General features: G+C 42.5%; 1 protein-coding gene across 2 annotated transcripts in view; it reads right to left on the bottom strand.

The window, feature by feature from the left end:
- The window catches only part of LOC142583285 (beta-secretase-like), a 41,106-nt gene extending 23,458 nt beyond the window's left edge, over window positions 1-17,648 (bottom strand). The window contains exons 1-6 of one of the 2 annotated variants that reach the window (XM_075693692.1): window positions 17,486-17,648; window positions 17,105-17,365; window positions 16,828-16,916; window positions 16,425-16,635; window positions 5,401-5,508; window positions 4,357-4,479 (exon numbers count right to left, since the gene is read on the bottom strand). In XM_075693692.1, coding sequence (XP_075549807.1) covers window positions 4,357-4,479; window positions 5,401-5,508; window positions 16,425-16,635; window positions 16,828-16,916; window positions 17,105-17,317 — 744 coding nt within the window. In that variant the 5' untranslated portion in view covers window positions 17,318-17,365; window positions 17,486-17,648. The remainder of the gene's footprint in view (window positions 1-4,356; window positions 4,480-5,400; window positions 5,509-16,424; window positions 16,636-16,827; window positions 16,917-17,104; window positions 17,366-17,485) is intronic. The other variant, XM_075693693.1, reaches the window with a different exon arrangement.
- Between the last annotated feature and the right edge of the window lie 1,805 nt (window positions 17,649-19,453).

The raw sequence follows: 19,453 nt of genomic DNA, 5'->3' as shown, positions 1-19,453 counted from the left end.
TAGGCTGATCCTGGGACCAGGAGAGGGATGCGGCTGTTACTCAGCTGGTCTGTACTCTCATGGAACGAGTTGCGGCCGGAGAAAACGCCAATTGCGTTTTAACTTATCCCTTTGCTTCATTGTTTCCTTGAGTTACGGCTCGCCGCGACACTGGCAGATGCTTGGAACCATATACACGTGATATGAGTTAGATAAGGTGGGAAATAAAATAATGTGAAAGAGCGTCCATCATGAAACCCTGCAATAACCCTTAAACCCATAAGCAAGATGACTGTCGCCCGTTACCTCGTCTGTTTTTCCCTAACTGTATAGCACTTTTCGTTCAAATTGGCAACTGGAAACAAAAATAGCAAGGAGTTGAGAAACTAAGCGATCTACTAAGGGAGAGAGCCAAAGCAACAACCAAACTGCAAGCAAAAGCGAATAATAAAAAAGTTAACCGTTGTTTATGAGAATATTTATCGATTAACATCTTTTTATTTAGAAAGGAAGTAGAGAAAACGCGCCGGAAGTGGAGAACAATTACTTGTTTTGAATGACGCTTCTACAGTTATCGGTCGAACCGCCTTACGTAGCCACTTCTCTGCTGTGCTTATATGGGTGTTTTTCTAACCTTTCGCAGTGAGCGCAGTGCGTCTAGAATCGCAGAGTCCTGCGCTCTACGCAGTTGTATGGGACTGGCGGCCGCACAGCGTTACGCAATTCGCGGAACTGTCAAAACTGATCAACAAGGCGAAAATAACTGATATTCGAAACTATAACATGAGAAAGACTGAAGAAGCCGTAAAAAATGAACGCAGCCTGAAATCAGTAAAAAAGAAACCTGGCATAGGACAAACCATGATGTATGCACTAAAAGATAAGAAGGATATAATATCATCAGCAATCTCGAAGATATAGTAAAAGCAGCGGAAAAATTCTAAGCTGACCTGTATACAATACCCAGAGGAGTCACGATAGTTCACTTAGAAACAGTAATGAACAGTATACAGAAACCCTCCTATAACTAGCGATGAGGTCAGAAGGGCCCTGCAAGACATGAAACGATGAAGAGCGGGAGGATAACGTGGAATAACAGTCGATTTAATCAAAGATGGAGGAGACATAATGCTTGGAAAACTGGCGGCTCTTTATACGAAGTGTCTATCGACTGCAAGGGTCCCAGAAAACTGGAAGAATGCAGACATTATACTAATCCACAAAGAAAAGGAGACGTTAAAGAATTGAACAATTATGGGACCATTAGCTTGCTCCCAGTATTATATAAAATATTTACCAAAATAATCTCCAATAGAATAAGGTTAACACTGGATTTTGTCAACCAAGGGAACAGGCTGGCTTCAGGAAGAGATATTTTACAATGGATCACATCCATGTCATCAATCAGGTTATCGCGAAATCTGCAGAGTACAATAAGCCTCTCTATGTGGCTTATATAGATTACGAAAAGGCATTTGATTCAGTAGGGATACCAGCAATCGTAGAGGCACTACGTAATCAAGGAGTACAGAACGCTTACGTAAAAAGCTTGGAAAATATTGCTACATGCTTGAGGTATTTTTTTGTTTGAACGAGGCGCGTAGGCGCCATCACTCCAGAAAAGAGGAGGAAGAACGAACTGGGCTCGCGCTGTGAATCTAACCGGTCAGCGCTGCAACCGTTGTTGTAAATATAATCTGTAAATAGTTTCTCGTCTTACTGACTTGTCTTTCGCGTTAGAATATCTACAGAGGTTCTACAGCTACCTTAATTCTACACAAGAAAAGCAGGGAGATACCTATAGAGAAAGGGGTCAGACAGGGAGACACAATTTCTCCAAAGCTATTTTCTGCGTGCTTAGAAGAATTCAAGCTATTAAACTGGGAAGGCTTAGGAGTAAAGATCGACGGCAAATATCTTGGCAACCTTCGGTTTGCCGATGACATTGTTCTATTCAACAACAATGCAGACGAGTTACAACAAATGATTTGAGACCTTAACAGAGAGAGTGTAAGAGTGGGGTTGAATATTATTATGCAGAAGATGAAGATAATGATAAATAGCCAGGCAAAGGAACAAGAGATCAGGATGGCCAGTCGGCCACTAGAGACTGTGAAGGAGTACGTTTACCTAGGTCAATTAATCAGAGGGAACCCTGATCATGAGAAGGAAATTCACAGAAGACTAAAAATAGGTTGGATCGCATACGGCAGACATTGCCAGCTCCTGACTGGAAGCTTACCATTATTATTGAAAAGTAATGTGTGCAATCAGTGCATTTTGCCAGTGCAATATGTCCAGTGCCAATGCATTTGCCAGTGCATTTCCCAGTGCATTATGCCAGTGCATATGGGGCAGAGACTTGAGAGCAAGTTAAGGACCACGCAGAGAGCGATCGAACGAAGATTGATAGGCATAACGTTAAGAGAGAAAGAGAGTGGTTTGGATCAGAGAGCGAACGGGTATAGACGATATTCTAATTGACATCAAGAGGAAAAAATGTAGCTGGGTAGGTCATGTAATGCGCCGGTTAGATAGCCGTTGGACTATTAGGGTTACAGAATGGGTACCAAGAGAAGGGAGACGCAATCGAGGACGACAAAACACTAGGTGGAGCGATGAAATTAGGAAATTCGCGGGCGCTAGTTGGAATCGGTTGGCGCAGGACAGGGGTAATTGGAGATCGCAGGGAGAGGCCTTCGTCCTGCAGTGGACATAAAACATGATGATGATGATGATGATGATGATTGAGGTGGTGCCCCCCCCCCCCCCCCGCCCCCCGAAAAAAAATCCTGGGTACGTGCCTGGGTAATGATGAGGATAGAGAGATGAGGCAAAGCAGATGATGGACGCATCCTGCTCAAAGCCTCAAGACTAAGCTCATGCTCCTCAAGGGGGAGGTGTGATTGACTGATTAAATGATTTATTCATTAATGGAGTTTGATGCCCCAAAGCAACAATGGGTCTTTGAGAGACACCACAGCAGAGGACTCCAGATACATTCCCGCTACCTGGGGTTCTTTAACATGCACGTAAAGAGATGCTAAACAGGAATACAACATATTAGTTTTGCATCACCAACATGAATATGGGAAATGGCAACAAAGTTGATGCAAAAAGCCCATTGGAACAAAGAAGACAGATGCCTTAATCGTAACCCCAGTTTGGATAACTCAGCTTATTGCTTCAATGATTGGTGAAACATTGGTCCTTTCAGACCGAACTCAACTGTAGCACAGGATGACTGCACACAAGTAGGAGAAGAGGGTAGCGGTTATGTGTGCCCTCTTCATCCCTTCGTGCTTCGCCTTTCTTTTTGCTACAGTTGAATATGATCAACCTACAGAGTCTGCCCTAACAGTACAGAGACAAGCCGTCACTTGCACCAATGTGCACTTGATTGGGAAACCGGTGGCAGGGGAAAGTGGGGGAATACAATGCAACGAGCTCAGCTGGCTCTGAACAGGTGGAGTGAGTGGACATGTTTGAGAGTGCACCCCTGCTTCATCACCACATTACAAAAACAATGGAGCAAATGTTCCAACAGTGCTGCACGATGAAGTTTTGTGTTAAACTGAGGGAGTCCCTTGCTGAGCGTTTGACATGATCAAGACAGCACATGGCAATGATGCAATGTGCAAATTGCAAGTGTTCAAATGGCACAAAGCCTTAATAGATGACAGAGAAGATGTCCACGACAAGCAACGGTCTGGGCACACGTCGACGATGGTTACTGATGCTAATGTTGATCGTGTGCGTGCTTTAGTGAACACTGATCAATGTGTGTCTGTATGATTTCAGAAGAGTTAGGGATTCTGAAAACGAAAGATGAAATTGTGACTGTGACTTCCTGTTTCTGAGGATGAAATGCTCGTTGAAAGGACACCAATACAACGCCGTAGAAGAGGTCCAAGCGGCACAATTAAGGTGCTCAATGAGATTCTAAGAAAGGACGTCCAGAATGCCTACAAACAGTGGGAAACTTGCCAGGCCTGATATGTCAGTGTCCAAGGTTCTTTTTTGAAGGATACTAGGGGTACTGAATGATCTTGTCAAACAAAGTGTGTTTTCTATACTCTGTCTCTGTACCTTCAGGACAGACCTGGTAAACCAAGGGCACGATCGCGGATTGTTGCTCAAAGCACACGTTCTGTTGAGCCATGCGCTATTGGCTTAGGCCGCACCAACTTCGCGTGGCTGATGAAGTTGGCGCCGCCTAGGCCAATCGCGTGGTAAAACCGAATGCACACTTTGAACAATGATACTCAATGACTCATATAATTTTCTGTTCTGCCAAGTTTCTCTTGGCTTGCCTGGTTCTGCTCTTCTTGACCGTGTCTTCTAGACAATGGTAAGCATGAGCTGAAGGCAACTTACCTCACTACAGAAGCCTGGCCATTCGCTTGCACCGACCCTAATGTTTGCCACGTAAATCGAAAAGAATGTAGGCATAAATACGGGTGTAAAAAGTGTTCCGTTAGGAATGCTCCCCTTGAAGCTCTGCAAGGAAAAGGGAGTGCAGAAAAGACGGCTCAATGTCAAAATGAAACAAACCTCACAGTCATCTGCAAACGCCTATATCCCAGATATACACAAGGAAAACGAAATACAACTCACCTGCACCGATCCAACTCCTAGAGACAGTAGTAGGTATGTGGGTTAATTATCAGGTCGAGTACATTGCCTCTTAAAACAATGTTAATAAGTGCCATGGTCACACCCCCTACATAACTCTGTAACATATTTACCCCACACAGGTTAAAGTGAAATGCTTGGGCAGAATAACTGACAGGACGCCCTTGCCAGGCTAGATCCGCCTGCAGCTAGCACTATTCGCCTCTCCCTTGGTGCAGGATAGAGTTGACAAATATTATGTGAAGTTAGGCATAAAATATTAGCACAAAGGTTTTTAAAACATTGTCTAGAAAAATAACCTGGCATCCCAGCTATTTGAATTTCTTATCACCAGGTTTGTACAACCATCATTTGGTTGCCTGCTCAAAATGACTTGCAAGTTTATTAATTATTTCACTCATTTATTTGTTCATTCATTCATTCATTCATTCAAGGCATATTGCCAATCAAATCATAGATTGCAGGAAGATAATAAAATATGTAATGTAACAGAATACAAGCAAAACAGTATATATGTGGCAAAAAAATCACATCTATACATAATGTTAACCAAATGGGACAGATTGTATGAATAGCAGCCATCTGAGTAATCCTAATAAAAAAGACTACACATACATACATTGCGAGTCTCATGCCCAATAAAATAACAATGATATTGATAACCAGCACAATATACAGTTGGTAAAAAAGTTGTAACTCAATATAGTAAAGCCTGCAAATATTATTCCAAGTAACAGCAGACAAAATGAGTGAAGCGAAAGACGCTCAGCCACAACAGAAACTCACCAGCACTCCAAAATTTTCTCCCGAGCCCATTTCGTGCTTATCACAGTATGAGAGCACAAAATGACTGATGCCCTTTTGAGAGTTCAGGGCCTCCATGAAACTTTCTTGCTGTGGTTGAAAATAAAAAAAAAGGGGTGGGGGGGCTACATTACACATTCAAGAGACACCAACAAAAAAATATATTAAGTCAAGAGTGAGCTCTAGTACAGAACCCACTCAGATTTTTTTTTACTGAATCAGTATGCACAAAATATGCTATCATAAGACAAGTGCTAAAAAAATCTGAACAAAATTTGAACAAATTTAAAAAACACTTAATTCGACGGAATGTTGGAAGCAGATTTCTTATTTAAGGCCTTGAATATTTAACAAAAAATTGCAGAAGGCTGGCGAATAATAAAAAAAATTGAAGTACAGAACTGACAACTCCGTAACTCTGCCCCAAAAACAGACAATAATAATTCTGTAAATCATATCTGCCAAATCACCTAAAGCAAATGAATATAATTAATAGTGGGCAAATAGAAACTTTTTCAGATACGAATAGTAAGTATCGAATATCAAACAGTCAAACGCAGATGCATATATTTATAGTAGCAATATTTATTTCAATATAGTTAGGTGCCACGCCTGTACTGACTAGTGCAAGAAAGACAACTAACCATCCTGGACAATAGATCAGCTTTAAATACAATAGTGCTAATCATCATTAAAAGAGCTGCAGGGATAGCTTAACATTTTCAGAGCCTGGCTGCAAACAAGCTTTCAAGAATCTATGGCCGCCATATAACAAGGTTTACAAAAAATGCCAAGTAGTTCAATGGCTCCCCCCCCCAAAAAAAAACAGAACCTGTGCAAAATGAAAAAAAAAAAAAAGAAAAACTGGACAACTGCTGAAGGACTTGTATGCCATAAGCACAAGTGAAAGATCCCTTTCAAAGAAAATGTTACTGGTTGTAGCATAAAAGATGAAACTGCTACTTATTAGACTGCCAGCAACACTAAACGACAGAATTGATGCGAAGTCACAGGTTATCACATTGGTTGCCGCCGCGAAAGCGAAAACAAATCTTGCGTTACCCTGATTTTGCAAAGTGGAGCGCAGAAGTGTTGCGGAAGAAAGGGAGACCTCGGCAGGACAGATGCTCTCTTGCAACCAAGTTTACTTTCAGAAACAAACCACAAGGAATGGTATTGCGCATGCACTGACATCGAGTATTGGTGAAAGAAAAAAAAAAAAAACATTTTACCAGCATTACCCATTTTGTTCATGCACTGCTTTGAAAAACTTTGTTTTTTCACTTCTGGTAATTCGCTATACTTTGTTTAGCAGTTGGAAAACAGTAATAAAACTTTAATAGGAGGTTGCAAAATATTTGGTCAGTTTTGAGATTCAAAAGTCCCCAATAGTTTTTTTTGTGCGTAATATTTAACTCATTTAGTGTGTAATATTCGATTCATACTCGAAACCGCAAATAAACTCTCACCCCTGAACATAACACACTAGCTTTACAACTTAAGTAAAATCATTAGAGCAGTCTATGATATGCACGAGGTTTGTTCACTTTAGGAGTTATAATGGAGGCAGTTTACAGAGTTGTAAACTTCATGCTTCATTCTTTCTGTATTTTATCTTTTTTGGCAATTTCCATAAAACATAAATCGGTGGCCATACGAAAAAGCTGCCCCTAAGAGTCTGTAGGCTTTACTTTCTATAGAATGCAATAATTTTCCATTCGATTCACTTGTTCATAACATACATTTTGCTAAATTAGACTCTATTAGTATAACTGGCCCGACACTGCGATCATTATGTAACTATTTGAGAGATAGAGAATATACTGTACCAAATCTAGCACTTAATCACACCCTAAAACAACTAACATTGGTGTATCACAAGGATCTATATTAGGACCTCTCTTGTTTTTAATATACATTAATGACCTATCGCAGTGCCTAAAGTCCTCCGACTGCATCCTTTACACTGACGACATTGCCATCTTCTCCTCAGACAAAAGTCTCGATTTATTAATGTGCAAGCTTAACCACGACACGGCAAACATTGTAACCTGGTGCCGAATAAACAGACTACACATTAATACTACAAAATCTAACTTCATCATTTTCTCAGCCAAACAAAAGCTTATCTCAGGGTCTCTACTGCTAACCTTTACTTCCAGCACACTTTATCCTACTGACAGTGTACTGTTTCTTGGCAACATATTAGATAAACACCTAAAATTTGATGAGCATGCTTTATCCTTAACAAAGAAGGCAACATTATGGGATTAGAATACTAATAATTAAAGTTTGCAATTTCTTCTGTCTGAAGACACTCATCTCCCTCTACTACGCTTTTATTCACACGTATATTAATTATTGCATATCATCATGGGGGACACACATTTATCCCCGCTGCAGCATATCCAAAATTAAGCTTTCGCATCATTACATGTAGCACCTACACATCAGAAGCATCTCCACTGCTCAGGTCTAACGGTATTTTATCGTTACAGAAACTAAACAAGTGCTCACTTGGAATAGTTGTTCATAAATCTCTTAACAGAAAGCTCCCATTCCTTATAATTACTAAGAGCCAGTTTCCACACTCCACGTCCACCCGATTTGCTTCCACCAACAGCTATTTATATTATCAAAACCTAGAAATAATCATGGTAAATTTACCACTAATTTTTCAGCCACACTACTTTGGAACTCATTACCACGTCGTATTAAGATACTCTCTCATTTTTACACATTCATATCAGACTTCCGTGAATTTTTGCACTCAATATAATAATTTTGCCATTACCATTATATTAATTGCTTTGTGTTATTAAAATATTTTATACTGTTAGCCAGTGACTAATTTAATATGGTGATTTGTGTGTTTGTTGATAGCTACTTTGTATTTACATATCCTACTAATTTCTAATGGGAGGTCCCCTGTACAATCTGTTGACTATGGGACCTCCCTCTGTATGTATGTATGATCCCCATTCGTAACCTTATGCACAAATAAAGAACTGAGAACTCTGAAAATTGATTCAGTCAACACCAAACAAAGCGATTTCTCTCTTGCCTTACACGAAGTAATGACAAGTTCTGGAGATAAGCTTCATCTTATGGTGTTATGGTAAGTTCTCTTAAAATGCTTAAATAGGACCTAAACTACTTTTCATCAAAGTGGAGAAATGCATATGAAGGTAAAATAGGCTATTTCAGAAATACTTTGTCAGTCCATCTGCAGCTCGAGTTCGGATCCCTGATATGGTCTCCTCACCATGAATATTTAATCTGCATGTTAGAAGCCATCCAAAACCGAGCTAGTCGATACATTTCCCGCAATTACGATAGGCAGTGAAGCATAACTCGAATGAAACTTGATCTTTCACTTCCTGCACTATGTAGCCGTCATGACATGGCATTGCTGTCCTTGCTCCATAAATATGTTCATCAAATGAAGTGATCATCTTTGCTGCTGGAATGTGCAAGTTGTATATCACGACTGAATAACGAGTTAAGTTTCAATTGCATCTACAAAAACACTGATGCATTCAATTTGTCAGCTTTGCCACGAGCCATCCGTTTATGAAATTCCCTTCCCGAGAACACTCTCACACAAACGGACAGAGATAAATTTAGGCAACTCCTGAACATGCAGTTTCTGTCCTAAAAATGTGTCATATTCTGTATACCTGTGTATCATCACACAGATTTTTTTCCTCTTTCATGTTTTGAAACTACACATATTTATTACCTATGTGTGCGAGCAATGTGCATGATAAAATTTATCAGATGTTTTGTACGCTACCCCAAAATGTAATTTCTGTTTACATGGGTACTGTTAGTAATGATTTTTATCTCATTTTCATGCTTTATAGTACACTTTTTTTACATAATGTTTGATTATGTGTGCGAGCAATGTGCGGGATAAAATTTATCCATGTTTGTTTACTACCGCAACTCTGCCTTTGTAACCTCGTTTTCCAGCAATTAATTCAGCTTATCTTGGCAGTATTCTCGTGTACAACTTTCATGCAGTGATGCCCCCCTTACTCAATGCTCCTCATGGGGCCTGTAAGGTATCTTGAAATAAATAAATAAAAAGGTACTTCAATGTGTTCAGCAGAAGAGCAGCTATTGGCAATCAAACATCCCCTTCACAGCGCTTCCACTCCTTCTTCAATGCCTTGCATTGTGAAGGCTACATTGGAGCAGGCCCGGGCCACAATGCTCCGCCTACGAAAGATCACCGGGGTGCACAGTTCAAATTTGATTTTGGATATTAATATAGACGCCACTTCTACCGATTCTGGTGCCTACAACATGCCAAATGTAATCCAAATGCGGTTGCCTCAGCAAGCCACAGTGCCAGCGAGCCAGTGGACTCGTCATGGTGCCCCGCAGTGGCTGCGGTATCTAAGCTACATAGCAGACTGCAGCTACATGCAACTGGGGCATGTATGCGCAGTGTTTGCTTTATGCGCGACAGGGCTTGAGTGCATGCTTGCGTATACATGCTACAGTCTTACCGTGATACATGGTGCAGAACGGCTTTGGCCTTCACCAGAGCTTGACCGACAGATAGTAGTAGCCACATAGAACGTGCACATTTTGAAGCACTATCAATAAGCCTGGCAAGATGTCTAACCAGAAGCGACCAGGAGTGAGCAGATGCTGGAAAGCATGCATGTCGCCTGGCCTTATGTTTCATGCAGTTCGAGGCTAGTTGAGCATTGAAAACTAGTCGAAATTAGTGAGACCCAACGGCTACAACACCGATAAGCAGGGTGACCAAAGTTTAATTGCTACCCGGGCAGCCGCGACCGAGCGTGAGCTTACAATAGACGGTTTCTTCCAGAATTACGTTATTATCAAAATGAGAAAGCAGAGTTTCCCTTACTTCAGCCTGTTCATTAAATTTCGTCAACAAATATACACTGTAACGGTGAGAAGAAGCATACTGATTCAAACACCCTTCTTGATTGATGTCAGCTGTTTGCCAATAGCAGCCACATATGGGAATCTGCTATATTATGAAATAAGGCATCCAGAAAAGAGCGAGGCGCAGGCTTCTGTTGAAAATAGAGCATTTGAGCAAAAGGTAGCTTAGCCCTACGCTTGAGAGCTCCACGGGCCGCGTGCGACAGCAAAACTTGGCCGAGATGTCCACAGCAGCGTGTGTTATCCACAGACTGTCTTTTCATCATGCTTGAGGGACAGTTCAGGACGCTTTTAAAAGGGTGCACTCACTGTGAGAGCAGGTTTCGTAATGCAGAGAACATACAAAAACTGGACGAATGTATTTTATGAACATCTCCCTTAGGAAAGGAATGGTAAATGGTGTCACCAAGCTCATTAACTTTACCTCTCTGCTGCACATTTATTATGGGGTTCCAGGATCTGTTGCTTGAGTAAACAAAACAAAAAAATCTTAAAGAAATGTATTGCCCTGAAAAGTACTAAGGTCCTTTTAACTAAAGACAAATGGCACCACCAGCCAGCAGTTCTTGCACTAGCACATTGAGACGTCATGAGCTTTGACAGACTAGGCTTTGAACTACCTGTTTATTCATTAAGAGAGAAATATTGCTTTTAAAAGGAACTCCAGACTCATAAGCCTGGTGAGTTAAGCCCTCTAGAAATGAGGCGAAAATACTGTATCTTTGTGTAATTTATTCCTCCCCCCCCCCCAATCACTTCTCCTGTCCGTGTGTACTATCGGCTGTAGCATACTCTGTGCCATGCCCCAACTTGCGTAATCCCCATGTTTTCTAATGTAAATGAACCTCTACCGTTAATGCTATTGTGTGTACATTATTTAACCCAACAAAATATGTTGCATTATGTGATGACCTTGATGTTATTTTGTTAATTCCCATGTAAACTCTTTGACTGATTTCTCTTTTCGTCTTTATGGGATTTTCTTTTACTTTATCCTGTATTGCTGTTTGTTCATGTTTTGTGCTTTGCTTTCTTTTTTCATTCTTTGTCTATCCACAAGTGCACCTTTGCTAATGTTTATAGCTGTTCATGGGCACATCAAAATAAATTGATTGAATTAAGTTGAACGAGTATAATAAGGAGGTTCAAGAGGATCTTTTTTTTTTTTTTTACTTACATCCACATGAAGAAAACAGACAATGAAGCTAAGGAAAGCATAGGGGAAAATAACTGTCATGGTGAACTAAACTAAATTCTGGGGTTTTTGCGTGCCAAAGCTACAGTATGATTATGAGGCACACCGTAGTGTTGGACTTCAGATCAATTTTGACCACCTGGAGTCCCCCCCCAATGCATGGTACACAGGCGTTTTTGCATTTCAACCCCACTGAAATGTGGCCACGGGGGCCGAGATTTCATCCTACGCCCTTGGGCTTAGCGGTGCAATGCCCTAGCCACTACGCCACCAAGGCGAATATGTTAATTGAAATGCAGAAATAGTAAGGAAAAGTAAAATGAAAGCGGGCGAAATGAGAACTTGCTGCAGGTGGTAGCCCAACCCATATGTCCCGCGCTGTGCAATCAGTGTTTTATCAATTAATTATGCAATCTCTCTTTTTTTTTCTCGCACGGCGTGTACGACATACACTGCTGTTTTGCCGCTGTTGCCGCTGCCTGTAGGGCCCCAGGCTGCGTGAAGCTGCTCAATGAGCAGCTTCTTGTCTGGGGTCTATTTTTCCTTGAGGAAAATAAAAACTGTTTCTGATTCTGAACTGGCTGGTTCCTTGGTTTGTAGTAGTGCAAAATTGGTTTGCAGCAATGCGGAGCACTCTCGCAACTGGAGCCATCAAAAGCCTGCCCCAGATGCCCTCAGAGCAATGCAAGTATCCATGTGATCAAGACTGTGTAGGATCATGGTCACGCTGCTAGCTTGAAGGCGAGGGTGTTGCACCTTCTGCACTGAATAATGAAACGCAGTCGCGTTGTCATGATGAGTGATGTAGCTAGCACTGCGTTTTACGTTGGCACACTTGTGCACGTGAACTTGACTCTCCGAGTGGGAGCAGAGCTTCCTCGAATGGGAAGGCGTTCGGCGTTTCCTTTGAAACTTCGGCTGTTTTTTGTGGGTGCACATCGCTGCATACACTCAGCTTGTCTGTTTAAAATGGCCAAACCTGGTGAGGGGCCCTTTAAATCAGAATTCTGTGGTACTAAACTCAGTGTAGCATACGTAAACTATATGTATGGTTAAAGAATGGCATAACAATAATATGTATGGTATGGTATATGATATGTAAGGTGAAACGGTCCCTGAAACGGTTTGGACAAATTTTGTAGATGCGTAGGGCACAGCTACAGTTAAACTTCTGCACCACAATTTTAAGTGAGGCTTCTCATATCAAGAGGACTATGGACGAATACAAGTTACCCTACTCCCTAGCCAAGCCTTTTCTCCTCAACTCGTTGAACGAATGATCGGTGCTGAGCTCCACCATTACTGGCTCTGCATCATGATGCGACATTGTGGTTACTGCTTCCAGTGTCTTGGAGCCAGCGCACAAAGCCTCTTCAACCTCTCCACTAGCCACCTGGCCATCAATTCCCCGCGAGAGCTATTTAAGCAGCGCACATTACAAGTGTTCTGTTGCAATGCCGAGTGTATCCGGTATTCTGGTAACTGCAGGCAAGCCGGGCTTTTTGATGGATGGGCAAAGGTATAAACTAAAGCCCCTCCACACTACTACCGCTGTGACGAAGGGGCTTTAGCATAAATTTGAGCAGCCTGAGCGGCCTGCACAATGCAGTCACCTGGTGGCGCAGAGTTTAACCAGCTAAACACAGTGCTAATACTATTGCTGTAACCAAGTGTAAAACATTTTAAACATTTAAAAGACATGTTCACGATTAAGCTTCCGCCGAAAATTTAAACCAGCAGCAAAGTAGAATACACTTGGTTACTGCTATACAGGCTCTATGTTTATCTGGTTGAGCTCTGTGCCACCACGTGGCTGCACCCTGCAGGCCACTCACATTTGTGCCTCTGCCCATCTGGCAAAATGCCTAGGCCACCTGCATACGCCTGCAGTCCGCCTGCATTCACACTGAAGCTCTACATTGTGGTAGCAATCCTACGGTGTGACGTGCCGGTCGCAAACATGTAAATCCTGGCGCCCATCGGACACTGACGGCTCGATTCGCTGCAGCCACTTCATCAGCCTGTTGCCATGCAGAGGAACACAGTGTCGCAACTTGACATGTTCCCAATTGCAAGGTTTGCTGCCCAAAACGCAACAAGGGACATTCATGGTCCTTGTGAAAAGAAATCTTGAGACAAACGCTGACTGTGCAGCTTGCACCAACACGGAGCACATTGTAAAGCAAGCAGACACCGGCTGCCTGCCGGAAGTACCGTATTTACTCGCATAATGATCGCACTTTTTCGTCCAAAAAAATTGACGCTAATTCAGGGGTGCGATTATTACGCTGGTTAAATTTCCCGCAAAAAGAAATATATATATTCTTTTTCATTTTGTGTTTGCTGTAGGATGACAACAGGTCAACAAATAGGCGGCTGCCGCTGTATGTGGTGCGGGACACCAAAACAAAAATGGCGACCGGCGGAGCAAGCCGAACGCGCCGAACGCGATTTTTTTTCTTCTCGTAAGTACATAACGTGCATTGAAACAGTTTCTTTTGTATCTGTAATGAATAACATCGTTAATATCGACAAGTTTGCGGCAATAACATAGCCATGTCCACTTTGAGGGGACAGAAACAGATGGGCGCACTTAGCTGCCAGTGACATAGAAACACATGGCGGGCATGCTGCGGAAACTGCGGAATTTGTCTTCACTACTATCCTAATGCGGTACGTTTCCGCTAAGGGTGGGTGAATACCTTAGCTGTGTTACAAGCGTCGGCGTATGAATAGGGTATAGTACTTCTGACGTATCAGAGTAAACGTGCCTACTATCGTTGCCGCTCGCGGTTTGTTGCGTGCCCACGAGTGCAGACGAGAAGAATCGAAAGGCGCCTTTTTGGTTGTTGTTGTTGACCACAACCATTATAAAGCCTACACATAATAAAGGCAAGTGTGGTTGTAGTCTTTTTTTTTTTTTGTCATGTAAGTGGGGAAAGTGATGAAAGGTATGAAATAGGGCATCTGCTTAAGAATAGTGCATGCAGACCGCTTGGTTTGTCTTGAAGAGTCATTCACGTAGCATTCAACAGATGGTAAGCGCGATCAGTGCACACGACATATCACTGCGGCAAGTTCGGGGTACCATCATTACGCGAGTGCAATCATTATACGAGTAAATACGGTACTTCAGTTTAATCATAAATTATTGAAGTGTATTCTCTTTCTGTTAGATTTTTATTGAAACAAATTAACCAACATTCCAACTATTACGAACAACATTTGTTCATTATAAACTTGGAAAAATTCACCGACAATTACGATGCTCCCTAATGCAAAATTTGAATGCAGCTCTATACATGTTTTCATTGCGTGATATACTGGCCAGGCGCAGACCATCTGTTTCGTGCGGCTCGTCGCAAACGGAGTGATTGCCTCGCTTATCTGGAGATTGCGGGAGGCAGCGTGTGGGTGACGCTTGGGCAGGATTCACAGCAGCCACTGCAGACGGACCTCCCAGACAATGTGTGCTACTCTGGTGCCATCTTGTAGCCATCGTTGCGGCACTACGCTTTTCTTCTCGCGCTTCTGCCATATCCTCCTCCTCGCATCTTTCATTCCGCGCTCTGCGTTAGCTCTTTCATCTTTTGCTCAGTTACACTGATGCTCGCTCTAGGAACGGGCGTCTTAAGAGCTACCCGCTACAATTATCGATGACACAACCCGAGTTGCCAATCGGATGGCTTGCCCAACTGCACCAGCTACGTAGATTGTAATGAGGCAGCTGAAAACTTAGGGGAGTAGTGCCGCTGCAAAAATAGCAATGCACATTTTTAATACATTTTAATGAATTACATGCTGTACACGGTGTGCTTAAATGTGCCATTTAATGATCAAAAGCACTTACCCTAATGACTCGGTATGTTTGTATAACATTGTCAAAATCGTTTCAGGGTCCCTCTAAACCTGCTCTCTGGTAGCTGGGCGCCTGTTAGCAACTTTGTTTCTAGTTGTACAGATTAGCCGTGATAGCACAGTTCACTTCATACATAGTGGGCAACACTGAAAGCTACGCAGGTAGCGATGCCATACAAGTCTCCCTCCGAGCGTTTTTCAGAGCAGTTGCTGTTGATCTGCGACATTTTCTACGGAATAGCTACTTCATATATTACAACTTGTGGACACAAGTACAGTGGAATTTTGATAAACGGAAATAGCTTAAACGGAAGTGCCTCTGAAACGGAACACCATCCTCGTGGTTGGTTGGTTTCGTATTCATGGAACTGTATTCAGCCTTGTCTCTCAGTAAATGGAACTCCTGATAGATGGAACCAATTTCTCTGGTCCCTTGAGGTTCCGTTTAAAAAAAGTCCACTGTAATGTGAAATGCCGTATTATTTGTGCATCTTCGTGCTTCCAATATGTGGCGTACTATGTTTTGCTCGCCAACACAGGTGGTGAGCTATGGCCGCTGGTGGCAGAGACGTGTCATTCTGTTTGTTCAGTAGTAGACAGGTTCAGATCTACCAATGCCTTCCATGTAATAAATATATTGTATTTAATGACATAAAGCATGAGACAATTTGACACTGAATTACATGATGCATACCTATATAACTTCCTTTCACATGTTATGCATTATTTCTTGGTCACGAATGTGAGCAGAATGTGAGCAGCACCTTGCACTGAGCAACAAATCGATTACAGTGATAATCCTCTGAAAAACGGTAACCATAAAAAAGGAAAACGATACAATCACAATAATTTGGTGTACTGACGTCACCCTGGCCACGATATTAAGGTATTGGTGAGAAGAGGTGGTGGTGCACAGCCATGTGTTCTCATTATGAGAACACATGGTGAGAAGTTGCCTCCGTGAAGTCACATGAAAACCATCTATCGTATCTACAGTCCACATTATTACGAAAAAAGAGCTCACCCTGGTGAGGTGTGGGAAGGCTAGGCCCCATAGGCCCTGTCGTTGTGCATGTGCTGGGAACATGTCTTCCGAGGAAGCTATGGCAATAAGTGGGACCCTAAGTGATGACGTCGCCATGTCTCGCAAAATGTCACTGCCAACAGTTCCATTGTATCCGCCTGTAACAAACTTCTTTGACACATCTTCTGCACCCGACATGTAAGTTGCCGACCTGAAATAAAGATGCGTGTGTCAAACAGTGAAAAGAAAAATTAACACTTTCCACTAGCCGACTCCTCAACAATTTGATACACTACAAAGTCAGTTACTGGGATCATTTCAGCATTCAAAACTAGCTTGTGTAGAAATGAGGTGGTTTAAAGAGCCTGCGCGCATCAGTTTCAAAGGATTTACAACAACCCACCTGTTTCTAAAGAAGTATGTGGTCAAGTTGTTGTCATCAGATGCTGCAACTGCTATGTCACTGCTCCCTGTATCTACGTATAAATTTATCTGAAAGGCGTAAAGAGTCAAGATGGATAAAGTCAGCGCGAACACAGAAAAGTTCAAATATGTTATTACAGATGTGGTTGCGTTAATTCTTCAAGTTCGCCGAGTACCATTGTCAGCAGCAGACATCAACAAACCACAACTTTTGCTGGCTGTCATGATCGATGAATATCGGATAAATGTAAGCACACCTGTTGTGGAGGCGTTCCGAGGTAAACTTTCGCGATGAAGCCCTCCGCAGCGGCCCCTTCGATGGGTTTGCCTTCGATGCTCGTAAAGTTGATCGGACGCACGGCAGGCCGCACGGGAAACGTGATGATCCCATCGCTGTCAGCGGCGCTTCCTAGCGTTTCACTGACAAACAACAGTACAGTGAGCGCTACGGGGTGAAAATCCAGAAGCATTTGACCCACGATCCAACATCAGGCTCGGTGATGAATAGTGCTTCAAATCTGCGAGAGAGTGGCGCACAGAAGTTTCGCACAAAAAAGTTTCGTGTTTAGCGTAGCGGGAACTCTAAACACGAAAGAGCGCGCAGGTGGCCCCTTTGGCCCTCTTGCAGCAATACTTACGAGCTTACGCACGACGCGCTGCGACTTCTTCCAGCGACACTTCACCGCTCGGTGTCAGGTGCTGCCTGAGGTGCAGGCGGAACTTCCCTACAAACAAAAGACCAGCGCTCACGAAGCAGCAATCACGATGCAACACCCATGGCAACGTCATAAGTAACGTGCTCCGTGCTGTTGACGGCAGATTCCCGGCGAAGTTGCCAACGTCCGGTTCCGAGATGTCCCTAGAAACATGCACCAGAAAACGCTCTAGGGAAAATTTACAGTTCGATTTTCCGCGCGACGACGTCCGTTCCAAGTACAAGGCAGCAAGGCATGTCCCAGGGGTCAAGGACAAGCTCTTCACCTGCTGTGTAATGTCGTGCCGTGGTCTGCTTATCATGGAGGCGATGTGCGAGTAGTCTAATTTTAGCTAGGGCAGTCCAACGACAACTTTAAGAGGTGTTGTGGCGTTTGATTTTATGAAGCAACGACAACTCTCAAGTTTTTCATATGGCATCAGATATATCGTAGCATTGAAATCTCGGAAACCATGCTTTTGGCGCGTTGTGGTGTCTGGTCGTTTGTCCACGTGGACACGCGAAACGCGCCGCGCACAAGCTAGGATGCGCGGATAAAGTCACGTTCGTACTACGAGATTAAATTTACGCAGAACACCCAGTTGCCAATTAAAACAATATATGGGGCAGTGACGAAATGTCCAGTGTATTTTTAATCAACTTGCTTGAAATATCCATGACGAGAAAGTACGTTTCTCTTATGGTTTCACTTTTAAGCAACGTTGAAAGAAACTTCAACTAAGAACACGGATTCTGTAACTGCAGGGTATGTCACTCTGTTATGTTTTCTGAGCATTTATTGTGACTATTTTGGCTTGTATCTTTTTTCCATGGTCCTACATGGTTCAGGTGTCCACTGAAAAGGGAAACATGCCCGCAACATTTTTCTTTCAAGCTATGTGCGATAAATTGATACTTCTAGGAGACACAAATGAATTTCTTAGCGTACTAGCTGTCGCCATAGAGAGAAGAACAACTTACAGGACATCAGGCGCAGTCCTATGAACTGCAGCGTACTAGACATAAAACAAAATAGTAAAAATAGATTTTCTGTGTATATAGAAACATTTTGCTTCCAGCCTCTTAAAACTTAATGTATTGGTCAGATCCTGCATATAGATGCTCTTCCCATGATAAAGCGAATCGTTTTATGCGACCCGCGTATGCAAAATCCGTGAAACTCTGTGTGCCTTTCCTCCATGGTATGTGCAAATGAATGGCTCATGCCGCAGATAATAAGTACAATTATGTGGCGCATGATTGTGATTGAATGTTGCGGTTTTCGAAAAAGAGAAAAATGCATTTTCAACTGCATTTTTCAAGATTTTTCGATGATTACGTATTCTATGGCAAAAATAATTGGAGTATTCGCAGTTCTTTGCTTTGTGGCGCCCACAACCATAGAGTTTCCTACAAAATTACTAGAGGGAACTCTGGCGCTAGTGTCTACGTGAGCTACAATGGGAGCGGTTGTCCCAGCATGGGAATTATGATGGAATTATGGGAAGTACATGGATTTGCCTAAACTTCGTCCTTTTTGGCTTCAAACGGCTTTGTGACTTAGTAAACTCGTCATTTTCAACAGTTTATTGCGTAATAAATAATTAAATAAACATCATTAAAATTGCCCGACTGCAGGATTCGAACACAGGGACTCTAGTACAGAAGCCTGATATTGAAACCATTAAGCCACGGATGCATGTATCGACAAGCGAATGAAACGCACTTATGAATTTATCGCGGGCATGCCAGTGCTTTGAGACGCTTGGTGCGTTTCGATTTGGGCACATAAACAAGCTCAATCATTGCAATTAATAGCAATTTTACGCGTTCCCCGGCGTCTTCTACACTTCGAAGAATATAGATTGCGCTGAAATATACGACAATAAGATTTATATAGCGTAATATACAA

The sequence above is a fragment of the Dermacentor variabilis genome, chromosome 5 (genome assembly GCF_050947875.1).
Source record: "Dermacentor variabilis isolate Ectoservices chromosome 5, ASM5094787v1, whole genome shotgun sequence".
Taxonomy (NCBI): Eukaryota; Metazoa; Arthropoda; class Arachnida; order Ixodida; family Ixodidae; genus Dermacentor; species Dermacentor variabilis.
This window is presented reverse-complemented; position numbering and strand designations above follow the sequence as displayed.